This window comes from Perca fluviatilis, chromosome 3 (assembly GCF_010015445.1).
Source record: "Perca fluviatilis chromosome 3, GENO_Pfluv_1.0, whole genome shotgun sequence".
NCBI lineage: Eukaryota > Metazoa > Chordata > Actinopteri > Perciformes > Percidae > Perca > Perca fluviatilis.
In genome coordinates, this window is record NC_053114.1 from 45,077,922 (window position 1) to 45,095,421 (window position 17,500).

A 17,500-nucleotide genomic window follows, 5' to 3' on the forward strand; every position below is an offset into this window, starting at 1 on the left:
TATATAGACCTTAGTGGTTCCCTAATACTGTATCTGAAGTCTCTTTTATATAGACCTTAGTGGTCCCGTAATACTGTATCTGAAGTCTCTTTTATATAGACCTTAGTGGTCCCCTAATACTGTATCTGAAGTCTCTTTTATATAGACCTTAGTGGTCCCCTAATACTGTATCTGAAGTCTCTTTTATATAGACCTTAGTGGTTCCCTAATACTGTATCTGAAGTCTCTTTTATATAGACCTGTGGTCCCCTAATACTGTATCTGAAGTCTTTTATATAGACCTTAGTGGTCCCCTAATACTGGATCTGAAGTCTCTTTTATATAGACCTTAGTGGTCCCCTAATACTGTATCTGAGGTCTCTTTTATATAGGCCTTAGTGGTCCCCTAATACTGTATCTGAAGTCTTTTATATAGACCTTAGTGGTCCCCTAATACTGTATCTGAAGTCTCTTTTATATAGACCTTAGTGGTCCCCTAATACTGTATCTGAGGTCTCTTTTATATAGACCTATATAGACCAAAACAAGACTTTGAAACGTACTCTCTTTGTAAACCTTCTTGATGTCGGCCAGTTCTTCGTCGTTTCTGGAGCAGACGATCTCGATGAGGATCTCCTCGTCCGTTCCCAGTCCCTGGAAACAAGGACACCAGCAGGTCAGAATCAAAGACCAGCAGGTCAGAATCAAAGACCAGCAGGTCAGAATCAGAGACCAGCAGGTCAGAATCAGAGACCAGCAGGTCAGAATCAGAGACCAGCAGGTCAGAATCAGAGACCAGCAGGTCAGAATCCTCATCTGTACTGTAGTCCAGTATTTGAGTAAAGGCCTTTTTATGCTTCTGGGGAGGCTCCACGCAGAGCTTCCTCCGTAGCTACGTAAGTGGCCCGATGGTTATACTGGTGCTCTGGTGTCGAGCCGGCGTGTGTGTGTGTGTGTGTGTGTGTGTGTGTGTGTGTGTGTGTGTGTGTGTGTGTGTGTGTGTGTGTGTGTCTCTATGTGTGTGTGTGTGTCTCTATGTGTGTGTGTGTGTGGGGGGGGGGAGTGTGTGTGGTAGAGCTCTAGAGTCTAACGGCGTTTTCCCATCACATGGTACCTGCTCCCCTTTACTCGCCATTTCTGGTTTTCCGTTCTGATAAAAAGTCCCTGGTACCTGATAACAGGAACTCTATTTATCTTATTCAGTACCACCTCCGTCCAGGTTGAGGGTTATAGGTTGCTAGGTTGAGGGTTATAGGTTGCTAGGTTGAGGGTTATAGGTTGCCAGGTTGATGGTTACGGGTTGCCAGGTTGAGGGTTATAGGTTGCCAGGTTGAGGGTTATAGGTTGCCAGGTTGAGGGTTACAGGTTGCCAGGTTGAGGGTTATAGGTTGCCAGGTTGAGGGTTACAGGTTGCCAGGTTGAGGGTTACAGGTTGCCAGGTTGAGGGTTATAGGTTGCTAGGTTGAGGGTTACAGGTTGCCAGGTTGAGGGTTATAGGTTGCCAGGTTGATGGTTACGGGTTGCCAGGTTGAGGGTTATAGGTTGCCAGGTTGAGGGTTATAGGTTGCCAGGTTGAGGGTTATAGGTTGCCAGGTTGAGGGTTATAGGTTGCCAGGTTGAGGGTTATAGGTTGCCAGGTTGAGGGTTACGGGTTGCCAGGTTGAGGTGACTAAAGGGTTGAACATTGTATATGGTGGATTGTGTGAATAAGATGCGTTTCATACAAGATCTGGCAACTGGTCAACATTAGACAAACATATTGGTCTAATTATTTATAAAAGGAGTTTGGGCCATGCTGCAAATTACGGGAGTTTTCCGGGAGAAATAACAAACCGGGGAGGGGTCCGGGAGAGAGGGCTACAAAACGTGAGAAACCAGAAACAACGGGAGCGTTGGGAGGTATGGCAGAGGGGTCTACTCGGTTCGATTCGACGCAGAAGCATAAAACGGCCTTAAGCGTACTTAGTTAGATTCAACCAGTGGTGGCTCTGACCTTCATGGAGGCTTTGAGCTCCGAGGCGTCGTACTGAGCGGTGGTCTTCATCAGACCCAACATCAGAGCCTCCAGAGGGCCGGACAGCGCCGCCTTCAGGGCCGTGTTCAGATCCTGGAAAAAAGGTCAAGAGCACACACACCAAATGTCTTAAAAAATATACTGGAATCAATAATTTGACAGTAATATTTGTGTCTTTGATGTGCCACGATATCTACTGATTCAGGCCTTTGAATATCATGCTTATTAAAAGGTGCCCTGCCACAAAAAAACTTATTTTTTTAAATCTGTCAGGTCCATGTGTGTGTGTGTTATATGGTGAATGTGAAAATGAACTGCTACCTCCTCTGTCAGCTCTAGCCACTGAACAGAAATAAGCAGAGAAATCAGACCAATTACAAAAGCTGGTCAGTCTGACATCATGTTTCCTGAGCTCATTAATATTCATAAGCTTGCCCAGTTGGGCTGGTTAAATGATGCTGACAGCCAGGCTCTCATTGGCTAGCTGTTAGCCAACCAGATTCAAACAGCTTAGCTTGTTGAATATTAATGAGAACTGGCAGAAATCAAGCCGAGTCTTCCTGCAGGCTTTCTATACCACGCTAGAATGGCTTGAAACAAGGTAACCACGGTTACAGAGTCCATGGTAGACCTTCAGACATTACCACAAAGTCATGAAATACGTGTGGCAGGGCACCTTTAAAGCAGAAACTTAAATTTTTGAGGCATTTTTAGGCCTTTATTTGGACAGGACAGCTTATATGAAAGGGGAAAGAGAAGGGGAATGACCTGCAGCAAAGGGACACAGGCCGGAGTCGAACCTACGGCCGCTGCGTCATGGCAAAAAACATCTATATATGAGCACCTGCTCTACCAGGCGCACAGCAGGAACATTTCTAACCTTCTTGGCGATACGTTCGTATTCGAAGGCGATCTCTCTCCGCTGCTCTCCGCTGCGTCTGGTCAGGATGTCGATGATGGTCTGTTCGTCTACACCTGCAGGACGCATATTTCATTTTAGTTTTCAGTTTAATGTCAACGTCAGTGTTACTTTTATAGCAGCTTTCAATACAAGTAAAACCAACGTGCTTTACATTAAAAACAGTGCACACATTAAAGCCAATACCTGAAATTAAAGTACTGTCAAAAAACTACGTTGTTACGTATCATTGCACATTTTTAAGTGGATATATGGAAAACCTGTTGTGTGTGTGTGTGTCTGTGTGTGTGTGTGTGTGTCTGTGTGTGTGTGTGTGTATGTGTGTGTGGTGTGTGTGTCTGTATGGCGCGTGTGTGTGTGTGTGTGTGTGTGTGTGTGTGTGTGTATGTGTGTGTGTGTGTATGTCTGTGTGTGTGTGTCTGTGTATGTGTGTGTGTGTCTGTGTGTGTGTAAGTGTGTGTGTGTATGTCTGTGTGTGTGTGTGTCTGTATGTGTGTGTGTGTTGTTGTCTGTGTGTGTGTGTGTGTGTATGTGTGTGTGTGTCTGTGTGTGTGTAAGTGTGTGTGTGTATGTGTCTGTATGTGTGTGTGTCTGTATGTGTGTTTGTCTGTGTGTGTCTGTGTGTGTGTGTGTGTGTGTGTGTGTGTGTGTGTGTGTGTGTGTGTGTGTGTGTGTGTCTGTATGTGTGTGTGTGTGGGGGGCAAGGTGGAGGGTGGGGGTGTGGCCTTGACCAGCTGCCACTTTGCTCGTTTGAAAGCCATGATGTCTCTCTCTCTTTCATGGGTGGGCCAAATTCTCTGGGTGGACAAAGCAGAGAAAGGGGAGGTAACCTTGCTCCTTATGACCTCATAATGACAAGATTCCTGATTGGTCCATCTGAGCTTTCATTTTCTCAAAGTCAGAGCAGGATACCCAGGGCTCGGTTTACACCTATCACCATTTTTAGCCACTGGGGGACCATAGGCAGGCTGGGGGGACTCATATTAATGTTAAAAAAACTCATAAAGTGACATTTTCATGCCATGGGACCTTTAATAGATCCAAGACTTTGTATCCTTGTTTGCGCAGTCTGCAAACAATCTCTTTCCCTGGCCATGTCCCCCGACGCCAGAGACTTTACATTGAAAGATCTTTTAAACTCGGTAGAAAGTTTAACAAATATGAAACCGTCATGGTATAAAAAAAAACACATCTGTGAATATATCCGTGGTAAAACCAGCACTTTGTTCCCCTGTTATGAACTCAGACGGCTCTCTGTAGTCTCAGGTTTGTTTCTGAAGTGAAAGACTTTGTTGTAATGTGATCCAGACTCTCTGACCTTATGTAAACTTTTGTTTAGGCGCTGACGTCCACTGAACTATTTGTGATGGTGCAGGCAGATCCCAGTTACATAAGTCTGAGAAAATATGTGGAAACTTGCAGGCAGCTGGCGAGGTGAGTTGTTGGACTCTCTCACCTTTAGTTTTGATGGCCGTCTCGATCCTGGCAGCGTCTGTGGCCGGGTCGAAGTCTCGTGCCGGCACCACGGTGGGGAATTTGGGCTCCACTTCCTACAGAGGACAGAGAGAGAGAGAGAGATGCTTTCTCACAGTCAGGAACAACATGACGGCTTCTGATGTAAAGGGGTTTCGTGTAATTTATTGGAGTTTGTACAGTTAGACTCTATCAAATTGTCAATTTATGCTGACAGTGCTTTAACAATAGTTACTGTAGATTGTGTGATTGGCTGACTGAAACATTGAAGAATAGATTTGTCCTAGAAATGTGGGACCATTGGGCTGTGGGACCATAGGGCTGTGGGACCATTGGGCCGTGGGACCATTGGGCTGTGGGACCATAGGGCTGTGGGAACATAGGGCTGTGGGACCATAGGGCTGTGGGACCATTGGGCTGTGGGACCATTGGGCTGTGGGACCATAGGGCTGTGGGAACATAGGGCTGTGGGACCATTGGGCTGTGGGACCATTGGGCTGTGGGACCATAGGGCTGTGGGACCATTGGGCTGTGGGACCATTGGGCTGTGGGACCATTGGGCTGTGGGACCATTGGGCTGACCCCCGACAGACAGCTGAAAGAAAACTGTGTTCTCTTCTTCACTCATTGATCCGCCTTCAGTCTCTGCAGGACGACCTCGCCTTCCCTTTATCAGGTTTCTCTCTGGGTGGAGAACCAACCACACCTTTATCTACTTTATGAGGTCAGTAAAACTCCGCCTCGGCACTATGGGGCCTTTCTCAGGCAGTAAAGATACGAAAATATGTACATACGTCCACACATGTTAAGATATGGGTGATATGGCGACATGTTATAGTGCAATAACTGTCGCAGCATTATCTGGATGATAAATGTCTGTGTGCATCATTGTGTTCTGTTTCCTGTGTGATGATTGCAGGTGACTCACCCCTCCGTACGACAGCGTCAGTTGGCCCAGAAACTCCGAAACGAGCGCCATGTTGAGTCAAACCTGCAGGGAGGCAACACACAAAGAACAGTTTCTATTAATCATTATCGCAACTTTTCCACTTCAGCAGATTCTGAACTGGTGTTCCCTCTGCTGTGCTTTCGAACTGCAACTGAAGATTATTTTGTAGTGGCCCGGGTTGCTCAGTGGGTAGAGCAGGCGCACATATACTGAGAGGTTTATGCCTCAACGCAGAGGTCCAGGGTGTGAATCCGACCTGTGATGATTTCCTGCAAAATTAAAGGCAGATAAAGCCCCCAAAAAAATCTACAAAAAAAAAAATATATATATATATATATATATATATATATATATATATATATATATTTTTTTAGTAACATTTTTTATCAATTTATTTCCTATTAAAAAAAAAAAAAAAAAAGTTGTTTCTTTTCAATTTTTTTTCTGACGTTTTTTGAACATTAAAAAAAAAAGTTTTTGTAATTTTTTTTTTTTTTTTTTACTTTTTCAACCTTTTTGTCACTTTTTCCAAGTAAAAAAAAAAAATGTTCTTCTAGTTTTGGTGAGACTAAGCTACTAACGTTACCATGTCAGCTGCCTGCAGTGGGCGGAGTCTACACGCTGCCTGAGATATTTTGGTTTGGCCGTGTTAGTTTAAACAGAGATTAGTTCTACTGGAGATGAAAACTCTTGGTGCACTTAAACACTGGGACCATTGGGCTGTGGGACCATTGGTCTGTGGGACCATAGGGCTGTGGGACCATTGGTCTGTGGGACCATTGGGCTGTGGGACCATAGGGCTGTGGGACCATAGGGCTGTGGGACCATTAGTCTGTGGGACCATTGGGCTGTGGGACCATTGGGCTGTGGGACCATTGGGCTGTGGGACCATAGGGCTGTGGGAACATAGGGCTGTGGGACCATTGGGCTGTGGGACCATTGGGCTGTGGGACCATTGGGCTGTGGGACCATTGGGCTGTGGGACCATAGGGCTGTGGGACCATAGGGCTGTGGGACCATTGGGCTGTGTGAACATTGGGCTAACCCTAACAGAATGTTTTGTTATAAATGCATTAAAATCCCTACCAGTTTCAATTCAATTCAATTCAATTTTATTTATAGTATCAAATCATAACATAAGTTATCTCGAGACACTTTACAGATAGAGTAGGTCTAGACCACACTCTATAATTTACAAAGCCCCAACAATTCCAACAAATTTTATTTTATTCCCATGCAATAACAATCTGGTGCTGCTCTCCAGTAAGCACATCTTCTCATTTTTATGCAGAAATTGAAAACGATGCTTTTAGTTTAGGTGTTATTTTTTACGCTTTATGCATTTAAAAAAAAACGTTTTTCTCACTTTCTTTTCGACGTTTTCGACACGTCCTACTTAAAAACTTTCCTTTCCTGCACCGGAGGTGAAATCACAAAGACACATCAGTTCTGATTTCATCTCACCGACGGTCAGAAATACACATTTCCTCCCAGTGGAAACGTTTCCAGGATTCCTCTTCAGCAGATTTTCTAAAAGCACAACACGAGCCAACAATAGTCTGTTATCGCCGAGAGCTTCACATTCCAGTGGGCTGTAAACGCCTCAAATAGGTGTGTTTGATTGATTGACCAGGACGTGGCAGAGGGCGTGTCTGCAGATAAGGATAAATGGATCACAGAACAAACAGATCTGGAGACGCACACACACACACACACACACACACACACACACACAGATCTGGAGACGCACACACACACACACACACACACACACACACACACACACACACACACACACACACACACACACACACACACACACACACACACACACAACACATGGGTGGATGCAGGGAGAACCAGAGATGAGATGTACAGGATGACCTAAATTGAGGACAGCTACACTCGTTATTGTAAATGCAATGATAAGTTAAAGTCCAATAAGTCCCAGGCCAGGTTAGTGTGTGTGTGTGTGTGTGTGTGTGTGTGTCTGTGTGTGTGTGTGTGTGTCGCAACTTTTTTTTGCAATTTTCACTCTCTCCTGCAACTTCATTGCAACTTTTATCATAATTTGTTACAAAAGCTCCCGCAAAATCAGGCATTTTGGGCCGCAACAATCTCAGAAACACACCGCGAAATCCTAGCATGTAGAGCATTCTGACAGCTCTACTCTGTCTGAATAAAAACATCTGGAGACTTGGGTACCAGCTGATAAATGGCTCTGATAACATTTTATTAAATCAGAATCAGACCACAGAGTTTCTGTGATTTCCTGTTCAGCCTGAGGGCTGCTGGAATCAGCTGGAAACTGTCCGACTTGAGAACGAGCCTATTCTTACAAAACATGAACAGGAACAGGAAGTGTGTGCAGGTCAGTTTGTTTTTCCATCACCTAGCAGCAGCGGATATACAGACAGTCCTGAAGTTTCTGTCCAAGAGAAACAAGAGGCCTATATGTCACGCAACACTTGAAGACCTGAAGAAGGTCTCTGAGTGGGGATACGGCTCTTCTGGTTAGCTTTTAACAACGGTGGAGCCTGATAGATACTGCTGGACCAGGTCTCTCTGCTACCTGCCTGAAGTCCTACAACCTACAACCATGTGGTCGGGATTGTTAATGAACTCAGACACACACACACACACACACACACACACACACACACACACACACACACACACACACACACACACAGATACACACAGAGACACACACACAGAGACACACACACACACACAAACAGAGACAAGACACACACACACACACACAAACAGAGACACCCACAAACAGAGACACCCACAAACAGAGACACACACACACACACACACACACACACAGAAACAGAGACACACACAGACAGAGTACACACACAAACAAAAGACACACACACACAGAGACACACACACACACACAGACACACACAGACACAGACACACACAGACACACACACACAAACAGAGACACGCACAAACAGAGACACACACACACACACACACACACAGAGACACGCACAAACAGAGACACATACAGAGACACATGTGCGCACGCACACACATACACACACACACAGAGACAAAGACACACAGACACACATACACAGACACACAGAGACACACACAGACATACACACTGACACACGCGCGCGCACACACACACACACAGACACACACACACTGCTTGTGAATCTCTATCACAGACCAAGGTGTAATTTACAACCCTACCAATAATCAATAATCGATTCTGTATTTTTACTGTGGCGACAAAACAACTGCTCCGGGACCTTTTCTGTTATTTTACAGATTAATTTCTTAGAGTGTCTCCTAAATTAATTTTGTCTCTGCTTCCAGTGCAGCGCTCCATCGCCTCTCTGTGATCCTCCCTCTTTATATGACACCAACGTGATGCTCTGGGCCCAGTTTTTCAAAAGTAATCCAGCGGGATTTTGGATCACAGATTGGATCAAATCTTGGAAATGGGTTTTTCAAAAGCAAAAGAGGGAATCCAAACTAAGATCAGACCACGTAATCAGATTTTACATTTTGATCTGGATCGAACCTGCCCTTTGGGTTTTTCGGTTTGGGATCAATTTGATCCAAAAAACAGGATTATCCTGATCCAATCAGAAGGGTGGATTCAGTTGTGATTTTTCAAACCAAATAATATCAAGTGAATGATCACAAAATCTTTACTGATGATATATACGTTTCTTCATATTTGAAGAATATATGAAGCATGTCACATCTAATGAGATATGGTAAACAAAAAATATATATATATTATAACAAAATAAGGAATGTAAAATGTTTCTGTTTATTGCAGTGTTTCTGTTTCTTAAAATTAAAACAAATAATGGCTATTTGTGGCCACTGGTATGTTGCCTACCTGTTGTTCTTTGCTGAGCCAGTAGGCTACACTGTTGGCTCCATTTAAGGCTCTGGTAAACAGGATTTGGTAATCCTGAAATTTGGTATTTGGATCACAGTGATCCAGTCCAGTGTTCCTTTAAAAAACTGGCATAAAAGTAAGATGGATCAGGTGATCCTGGATAGCAAAACATGGGATTTCCAAATCTGGCTAAATTTGATCCAGATAAAAGATTTTGAAAAACTGGGCCCTGGTAATTACAGGGGGGCAGAGAGCAGCGTGGGCTGCAGGGAGGACTTTACCCGGCCGCGCCCATCCACCAACACATCTGGAGCGCCTCCATCGAGGCGCCTGAGTGAGATTAGATCTCTCCTCCCCTCCTGATGTCCTCAGGGTCTAATCTGACCCATTTTCTAAACGTTTCTATATCAGAACATTTGGGTTTCTATCAACCACGATGTCCCAAAAGAATAACCTGGATGGTTCCCTACAACGCTCTTCACAAGTAAAATAAATGATCAGTTCACTACTTTCATTGAATTTGGGTGTTTTAGTCAATTTTATCCACCTTATTCCTAGCTCCCATGATACCTTGCGTGAATTATTAGGGGCGCGATTTCCGGAGCCGGGGATTGCCATGGTAATGGTCATTGCGGTACGCTAATTGTCTTTCAGCGTTTGGGAAATAAAACATGTGGGAACACAGCCTCAAAGTCACCTCAAATGGGACAGTGTGATTATACCTCTGCCTTCTGCTAGCGAGGGATGGGAGGATGACCTGAAAAAGTGGCCTTTTAGGTTTTTTAGCCACTTTCTTTGGTATTCCTCATCTGTTGGCAGGCGATGGAAACTGTACGGTTTGTCACAAGAACAATCCCTTTTTGTTTTGGGGTGTGGTCAACACACTGTTGTTGTAGCCACAGATTTAGCTTAGTCTGGTTGTTAGTACAGCCGCGAACAGCGCAACAGGTACCAGAGCCCCGCAATGACATTTTATAACAATAATAAAAACAACTTATGTTAAAACACAAACCTGTGTTACTTAAATTATAGTTGAAATAATTTTAGAAAGAAACAGTGTTGTCGGCTGGCTGGGGCCAGAGCCATGTCTTTCTCTATCACTCTGGCTCGGGCTAACGTTAACGTTGCTAGGAAACGGCTACTTCCGCTATCTCACCGGAAGCTGCGCCCATAATCATTTCTACAATAGCCCCCCCCCCCCGAGAATAAGGTGGGTAGCATTTGAAGAAATAAAAAGATTAAAAAAACGTTGAAAAAAAGTGACAGAAATGTTGGAAAAAGCTTAAAAATGTAGGAGAAAAACAACAAAAAACGTTAAAAAAAAGTGCGAATAAAAGTGACAAAAATATTGGGAAATGTCGAAATATGTTGAAAAAAGTGACAAAAAACTTAAAAAGTGACAAAAACTTGGAAAAAAGTATCAAAAACGTCGGATAAAGTGACAAAAACTTGGAAAGAGTGTCAAATATTACGAAAATTATGACAAAAAATTTAAAAAGTGACAGAAATGACTAGTTGTTTTTTATTTGGACCGAAAAAAACAAAAAGTTGCATAGTGGGCGGGAGGACAACACGAGGGTTTAATGATTTTTTGCAAACTCACTGAGGCTGGATGACTCATTGGACCGATGCAGTGCAAATACTCTGTGGAATTTTCACCCATCTGTACTTTAATTTGTTATTTAGCCCAAATATTTCTGGAAACTTTGACTTTGACATTTCCCCCTAAGCATCTTCGTTACTTTTTGGTTACTACAAAATAAAATCAGAAGAAATGTATGGCTGCAAAATAAGCATCATTGCTCCCAGATTGTCTGTTTTTTACATTGCTGATGTCAGCTTTATGCTGCTATCACTATCAGGAAGACACGCAGTAAATCTCAGGTACTTTAACTCAAGTAGTTTTCTAAAAGGTGACTATATCTTCTACCAAAGTCATTTTCTTGTAACATACTTGTACTTTTACTCAAGTACTGCTTACAAGTACTTTTATACCAGACTGGACGGATGTTTCTCGCAGTTTAAAGTACCAAAAAACCACTGAAATGCTCTGTTTTGTGCTCGTTCTCTCCTGTGTTCTTCTAGCAGTCGAGCAGTGAAGTAAAGCTGAACTCTCCGTGCAAACAAACAGCCGTGGGAGTTATTGTTTATATATATTATTATATATATTATATACTATATATTATAGTATTATAGTTTCCTTACCTTCAGCAGAAGCAGCAGCAGCAGTAGTGAGGCAGCGCACAGCAGCAGCTCCGTTATGATCCAGGACAGGCAGGGCGTGGTGTTAAATAGCTGACTCACACACACACACACACACACACACACACACACACACACACGCACACACACACACACACACACACACACACGCACACACGCACACACACACACGCACACTGACACACACTGGATGACTCAGTGAACTAAACGTTTGCACATCAGTCTGAACACATGGACATAAATTCCTCACCGAGGTCAGAAAAAATGCTGGTTTCTGATTGGTTGGCAGGTTGGCATGTGTCCATTAAAGTAGTAAACGGGGACGTCTGAAACTGTTTAGGCACTGGCCTGATAATTAAGGGTGTTTATTGTCTCTCCATGGACACCTGCGAGCTCGTTACCCATACTGGACGATTCTGCACCTCATGATTTGTTCATTCATTTAACAAGTCCCTGAGCTAGAGTCCCAGTGAAGTCTTAAGTCATTCAAGTGCTTTTCTTGTTTGGTCCTTGCTGTACAAAGTTTTTAAAGCCAAAGTTTCTGATGAACGGCACAGCAGTCAACATATTTGTCCCGTTCTTCTTTATCTAAACCCAACTGTCCCGTTCTTCTTAACCTAAACCCAACTGTCCTGTTCTTTATCTAAACCCAATCGTCCCGTTCTTCTTTACCTAAACCCAACTGTCCCGTTCTTCTTTACCTAAACCCAACTGTCCTGTTCTTTATCTAAACCCAATCGTCCCGTTCTTCTTTACCTAAACCCAACTGTCCCGTTCTTCTTTACCTAAACCCAACTGTCCCGTTCTTCTTTACCTAAACCCAACTGTCCCGTTCTTCTTTACCTAAACCCAACTGTCCCGTTCTTCTTTTACCTAAACCCAACTGTCCTGTTCTTTATCTAAACCCAATCGTCCCGTTCTTCTTTACCTAAACCCAACTGTCCCGTTCTTCTTTACCTAAACCCAACTGTCCCGTACTTCTTTTCCTAAACCCAACTGTCCTGTTCTTCTTTACCTAAACCCAACTGTCCTGTTCTTTATCTAAACCCAATCGTCCCGTTCTTCTTTACCTAAACCCAACTGTCCCGTTCTTCTTTACCTAAACCCAACTGTCCCGTTCTTCTTTACCTAAACCCAACTGTCCCGTTCTTCTTTACCTAAACCCAACTGTCCTGTTCTTTATCTAAACCCAATCGTCCCGTTCTTCTTTACCTAAACCTAACTGTCCCGTACTTCTTTTCCTAAACCCAACTGTCCTGTTCTTCATCTAAACCCAATCGTCCCGTTCTTCTTTACCTAAACCCAACTGTCCCGTTCTTCTTTACCTAAACCCAACTGTCCCGTTCTTCTTTTCCTAAACCCAACTGTCCTGTTCTTCTTTACCTAAAACCCAACTGTCCTGTTCTTTATCTAAACCCAATCGCTCCGTTCTTCTTTACCTAAACCCAACTGTCCCGTTCTTCTTTACCTAAACCCAACTGTCCCGTTTCTTCTTTACCTAAACCCAACTGCCCTGTTCTTTATCTAAACCCAATCGCCGGTTCTTCTCTTTACCTAAACCCAACTGTCCTGTTCTTTATCTAAACCCAATCGTCCCGTTCTTCTTTACCTAAACCTAACTGTCCCGTACTTCTTTTCCTAAACCCAACTGTCCCGTTCTTCTTTACCTAAACCTAACTGTCCCGTACTTCTTTTCCTAAACCCAACTGTCCCGTTCTTCTTTACCTAAACCCAACTGTCCCGTTCTTCTTTACCTAAACCCAACTGTCCCGTTCTTCTTTACCTAAACCCAACTGTCCCGTTCTTTACCTAAACCCAACTGTCCCGTTCTTCTTTACCTAAACCCAACTGTCCCGTTCTTCTTTACCTAAACCCAACTGTCCCGTTCTTTACCTAAACCCAACTGTCCCGTTCTTTACCTAAACCCAACTGTCCCGTTCTTCTTTACCTAAACCCAACTGTCCCGTTCTTACCGCATGTCATGGAAACGTAAGCCCACCCACAACCTTTTCCTAAACCTGAAAGTGACGCCAATAGTCTCGACCGAGCGCCTTTAGATATGACGCTAAAGATGAGTTTTTGCGTCAATAACAACACCAAAGACACCTGACCAAGCGTCAGGTTTACACGATGGGAGTGAGAATCTGCTGGACATAGAGACTAATTGAATTCAAACAGCTTTGGCAGCTTTCCAAACCACTCCCACTTCCATCAGTGAGGTCACTTCCTGCATTGATTCACCTGAATTTGTGGGGCTTGTTCACTGCAATTCCTGTAATTTATTAACTTTAATCAGATCCATAAATCCCTGCCAGCACCACCACCCTGACCCCCTCCACGCCCAGTGTATCACTCACCGTCTAGATAAATATTAGCAGAACTGGTTGACCAATAACGAAATACCTCCTCCAGTCCACTTCCACCACCCACTGTATTTAAAATAAACTATACACTGTGTTGCTATGTGACAAGAACGAGACAAAGATCACTGTAATATTTAGAGTTTGTTCATGAATCGGACGACAGAAGTCAAACTGTGGATGAACTTCAGTTCAAATCTTTCAGAACAAAACAGGAAGTGAAGGCTGTGACAATCAGATTCAGCTGTTAGAAAGATTTCGACGCACCTTTGGCTGACTTTCAGAGACACACAGAGGGACTGCTCAGCGTTAAAGCTGCAAGATCAGTTAACTTGTTTCGCAGAACATGAAATACAATACTGTTCAGCACCATGTTGAAACACAAAACAATAAAAGAAATACAAGCAGCATGTTAGTGGTTGCAGAGTTGATTGGTTTTTAAATAATGTTTTAATTGAAATTTAAAAGCTTCTGATGGAACTATTCCATTGAGTGATGGCTTTAACTGTCCAAAGGTTGTGTACAGTGCATTTACTGTAAGGGCACACTATTGAATATTGTATTTTTGTAGTATGTATGTGTATATGGATGTCATATGTCTGTGTGCCTATGTGTATGATGTGAATGAAGCCAGCTGGAAAGATTGTGGCTGACCCCTCCCACAAACTCTTTGAGCCGCTCCCCTCTGGCAGGAGGCTGAGGTCCATCAGGACCAAAACCTCATGCCACATATACAGTTTTTTATCAACAAGGCCCGGAAACCACCCTGACTCTCTCCACACCCCACCTCTGGCTCTACATGCCACTGTACTTACTCTGCTGTAGCGTTCCTTTTTAATACTGTGTAACTTATTTTTATTATTTATTTTACATTTATTTTTATCTGTATTAATACATACTATGTGTATATGTTTATACTTATATTCTTTTTATCCTTCTTATATTTAAAGAGTATGTGACGTGCACCAACAACACCATGACAAATTCCTTGTGTGTGTAAAAAACAAACTTGGCAATAAATCCCTTTCTGATTCTGATTCTGATGTGTATAAGCTATTGGACGCCTTAATTTAAAGTATCTCTATCTCTATCTATCTATGTAATGGAGGCTGTTCTGGCGGATCTTACAGCGCTAACAGAGCAGAGATAGACAAAATCATGTAAACGTTCTCTGGTTTAGATATGAGCAAGGAAAACGTCCTGTGGGTCAACAAACGACAGATATCATTGTATTTTTGTACGTTTTTGTGCTGTGACCACGACATATGCTTCCCATTTAAATACATTAGTTTACATTTTCGTCCTGGCCACCATGAAAAAAATGACAAAAACGTCCCCGTGAACACGTATCTATAGATGAAAATATTTTTGACCATTACACATACTGCCATGAGACCGGGTTGACTCAGCACGGTTGGGGGCGCGTACCGATAACACGCCACTTGGCGCACGGTCGCCGCGAGCCATCGCGGTCTTTCATAATGATTACGGTCAGAGCGAGCCAAAGAACTTCTTCTCTCCTGAAGCCAATCATGGCAACCCGGTCTATGCAATCGTGTCCGTTATTGTTACAAAATCTCCAGACTGATCTCATGAAGTGGTGTATGTATGACACGGCAATTCGTATGCCATTATTGGGGTGTTATGAAGACGCATACTCGCTTTTTAGCGTGTTTATTAAGGCATGGATACCCGAACTGAGCCCGACGGGTCCTGATGGGTCCCGACACTGGTCTCTGAGTAGTACAGTTGTGCTGATTTGAGCTTTTTCAGTCGACATCCCTGACAAAAGACTGAAAAAATTCAAGCCTGTAGAGTCAGAAACCTGCTCAATGTTCAGTATGTACCTCTCAGTGTTTGGCTCTGATCAGCTGGACTCTTTCTGCATTCTTTCCTCTGTTATGTAACGCAAAACTCTTCCACTTACAGAGGAAATTCCTGCCGACAAAAACAATGTTAACAGAGAGCGGAAAGCTCTATTGTTTTCTGTTTTTTTTTTTAACATCCAACAGCAGCCAGACTTGACAAAGGACTCTCTCTCTTTTCTCAAAAACCTGGCATGAAATTCTCTGTGGATAATTGTCCATCGTCCTCAGAGACTAATTCCTACGTTATGCCAGCTCAGTAACTTTTCACATTCCAAGCATTTCTTGAGTTTTTTTTCTTGCACTTGTTTTTCTGTCTCTGCTGGCTGGAGAAAGGAGAATCCTGCAGAGGAACTACAGTTTAACCAGAGATACCCTTTGTCCTGTACTGCTGAAGGAAGGCAGAGTTTGTGCTAAAGGGGTGAAGAGGTTTATAAAGTGGTGTAATCTAGAGGAATGTGAGCTGGACTTCATTGCTCTGAGCTCTCTCTCCTCTGCGATTCCATGGCAACGCAATCAAAAGCTGTATATCATCTAAGATAAGTGCTGACTGCTGATGAAGATGTGGACAGAGCTTCGGTGAATAATTTTGGTGTGATGTAATACCAAAGACAGGAAGTGGAGGCGGGACATAACTCAGGGGGTAAGCCTCTCCTCACAATGCGTAGCTCCTATGGCGCCTTTTTGATGCTAACAAGCACTCACCCTCTGTTAGCATCCCATTGACTGCCATTCATTTTAGCGTCACTTTGACAGCGAATAACTTTACATCTGAAGCGTTTAAAGACTCCATTTGTCCATTGTCCATTATTTCTAAAGAAACACGACAATGTATAAAAGGCTCCATTATCTTGTCAGTCCTTCCAGAAAAACGCGGAGTTTTTGTGTTTGTTGCGGGAAAAATCCCTTGATTATGCGGCACGTTTTCTTAAAAAATGCAATGAAATTGCGGGAACTTGCAAAAACTGCGGTTTGATGAAAAAGAAGAAAAAGTGATTCCCCCCCCACCAACACCCTGCTTTTTTTAAACTTAATTTCCAAAAATAGTTTACAGATATTCAGTCATTGCAATAAGTAAACAAATAAGATACAAAAATATATACAAATAATATAATATTAAAGTAAAAAAAAGAATTAATAGCTAGTCTAAACAGAGGGAAATAAAAGAAACAAAAGAGACAGACTTTCAAAAACCGTTAATAATATAGACAGCAGGAGCACTTAGACATCAGATATTAAGATAGCTTTCTTATTGGATCCCAACTTAAGAGACTCAGTACAACATGTCAGATTCAACCTCCAACACCCTGCTTTAAGATGATGTTCATGTCCCGTAATTACGTCACTTCATAACGTTCCCATGGCAACAGGGGAAAATGGCTGCTCTTGTGTGAAGTAAACGCAACATTTTTTCAACTTTCTGCTAAGATATATTATGGGACTTTTTTGCAACGAAAATCCGGGGGTTATGAAATCATGCAAGCGCCGCATATTTTGCGGAAAATCGGCAATTTATGCGGCGAAACGGGAGGGACGCGAGGAAATTATGCGATGAGAGAGGAAACGAGGAAATGTTTTCAGAAGAATGAGACGTCCTTTCCCTCTGAAGTGTCACGTGAATTCGTCAGCTGTGTGAGCGGAGTTAGCAACAGCTTTCAGCTGCACGGCTTCCAGGAAGGCTGCTCTCTGTCCTCCATCTTAGCTCATCAGAGATCCCTCCTCCATCATAGCTCCTCAGAGATCCATCTTCCATCTTAGCTCATCAGAGATCCCTCCTCCATCATAGCTCCTCAGAGATCCACCTCCATCATAGCTCCTCAGAGATCCATCCTCCA

At 43.2% G+C, this 17,500-nt stretch overlaps 1 protein-coding gene across 1 annotated transcript in view; it reads right to left on the reverse strand.

The window, feature by feature from the left end:
• The window catches only part of LOC120556292 (annexin A2-like), a 22,714-nt gene extending 11,140 nt beyond the window's left edge, over nucleotides 1-11,574 (reverse strand). The window contains exons 1-6 of the mRNA XM_039795776.1: nucleotides 11,423-11,574; nucleotides 5,314-5,376; nucleotides 4,369-4,462; nucleotides 2,874-2,968; nucleotides 1,973-2,086; nucleotides 543-633 (exon numbers count right to left, since the gene is read on the reverse strand). Coding sequence (XP_039651710.1) covers nucleotides 543-633; nucleotides 1,973-2,086; nucleotides 2,874-2,968; nucleotides 4,369-4,462; nucleotides 5,314-5,364 — 445 coding nt within the window. The 5' untranslated portion in view covers nucleotides 5,365-5,376; nucleotides 11,423-11,574. The remainder of the gene's footprint in view (nucleotides 1-542; nucleotides 634-1,972; nucleotides 2,087-2,873; nucleotides 2,969-4,368; nucleotides 4,463-5,313; nucleotides 5,377-11,422) is intronic.
• Between the last annotated feature and the right edge of the window lie 5,926 nt (nucleotides 11,575-17,500).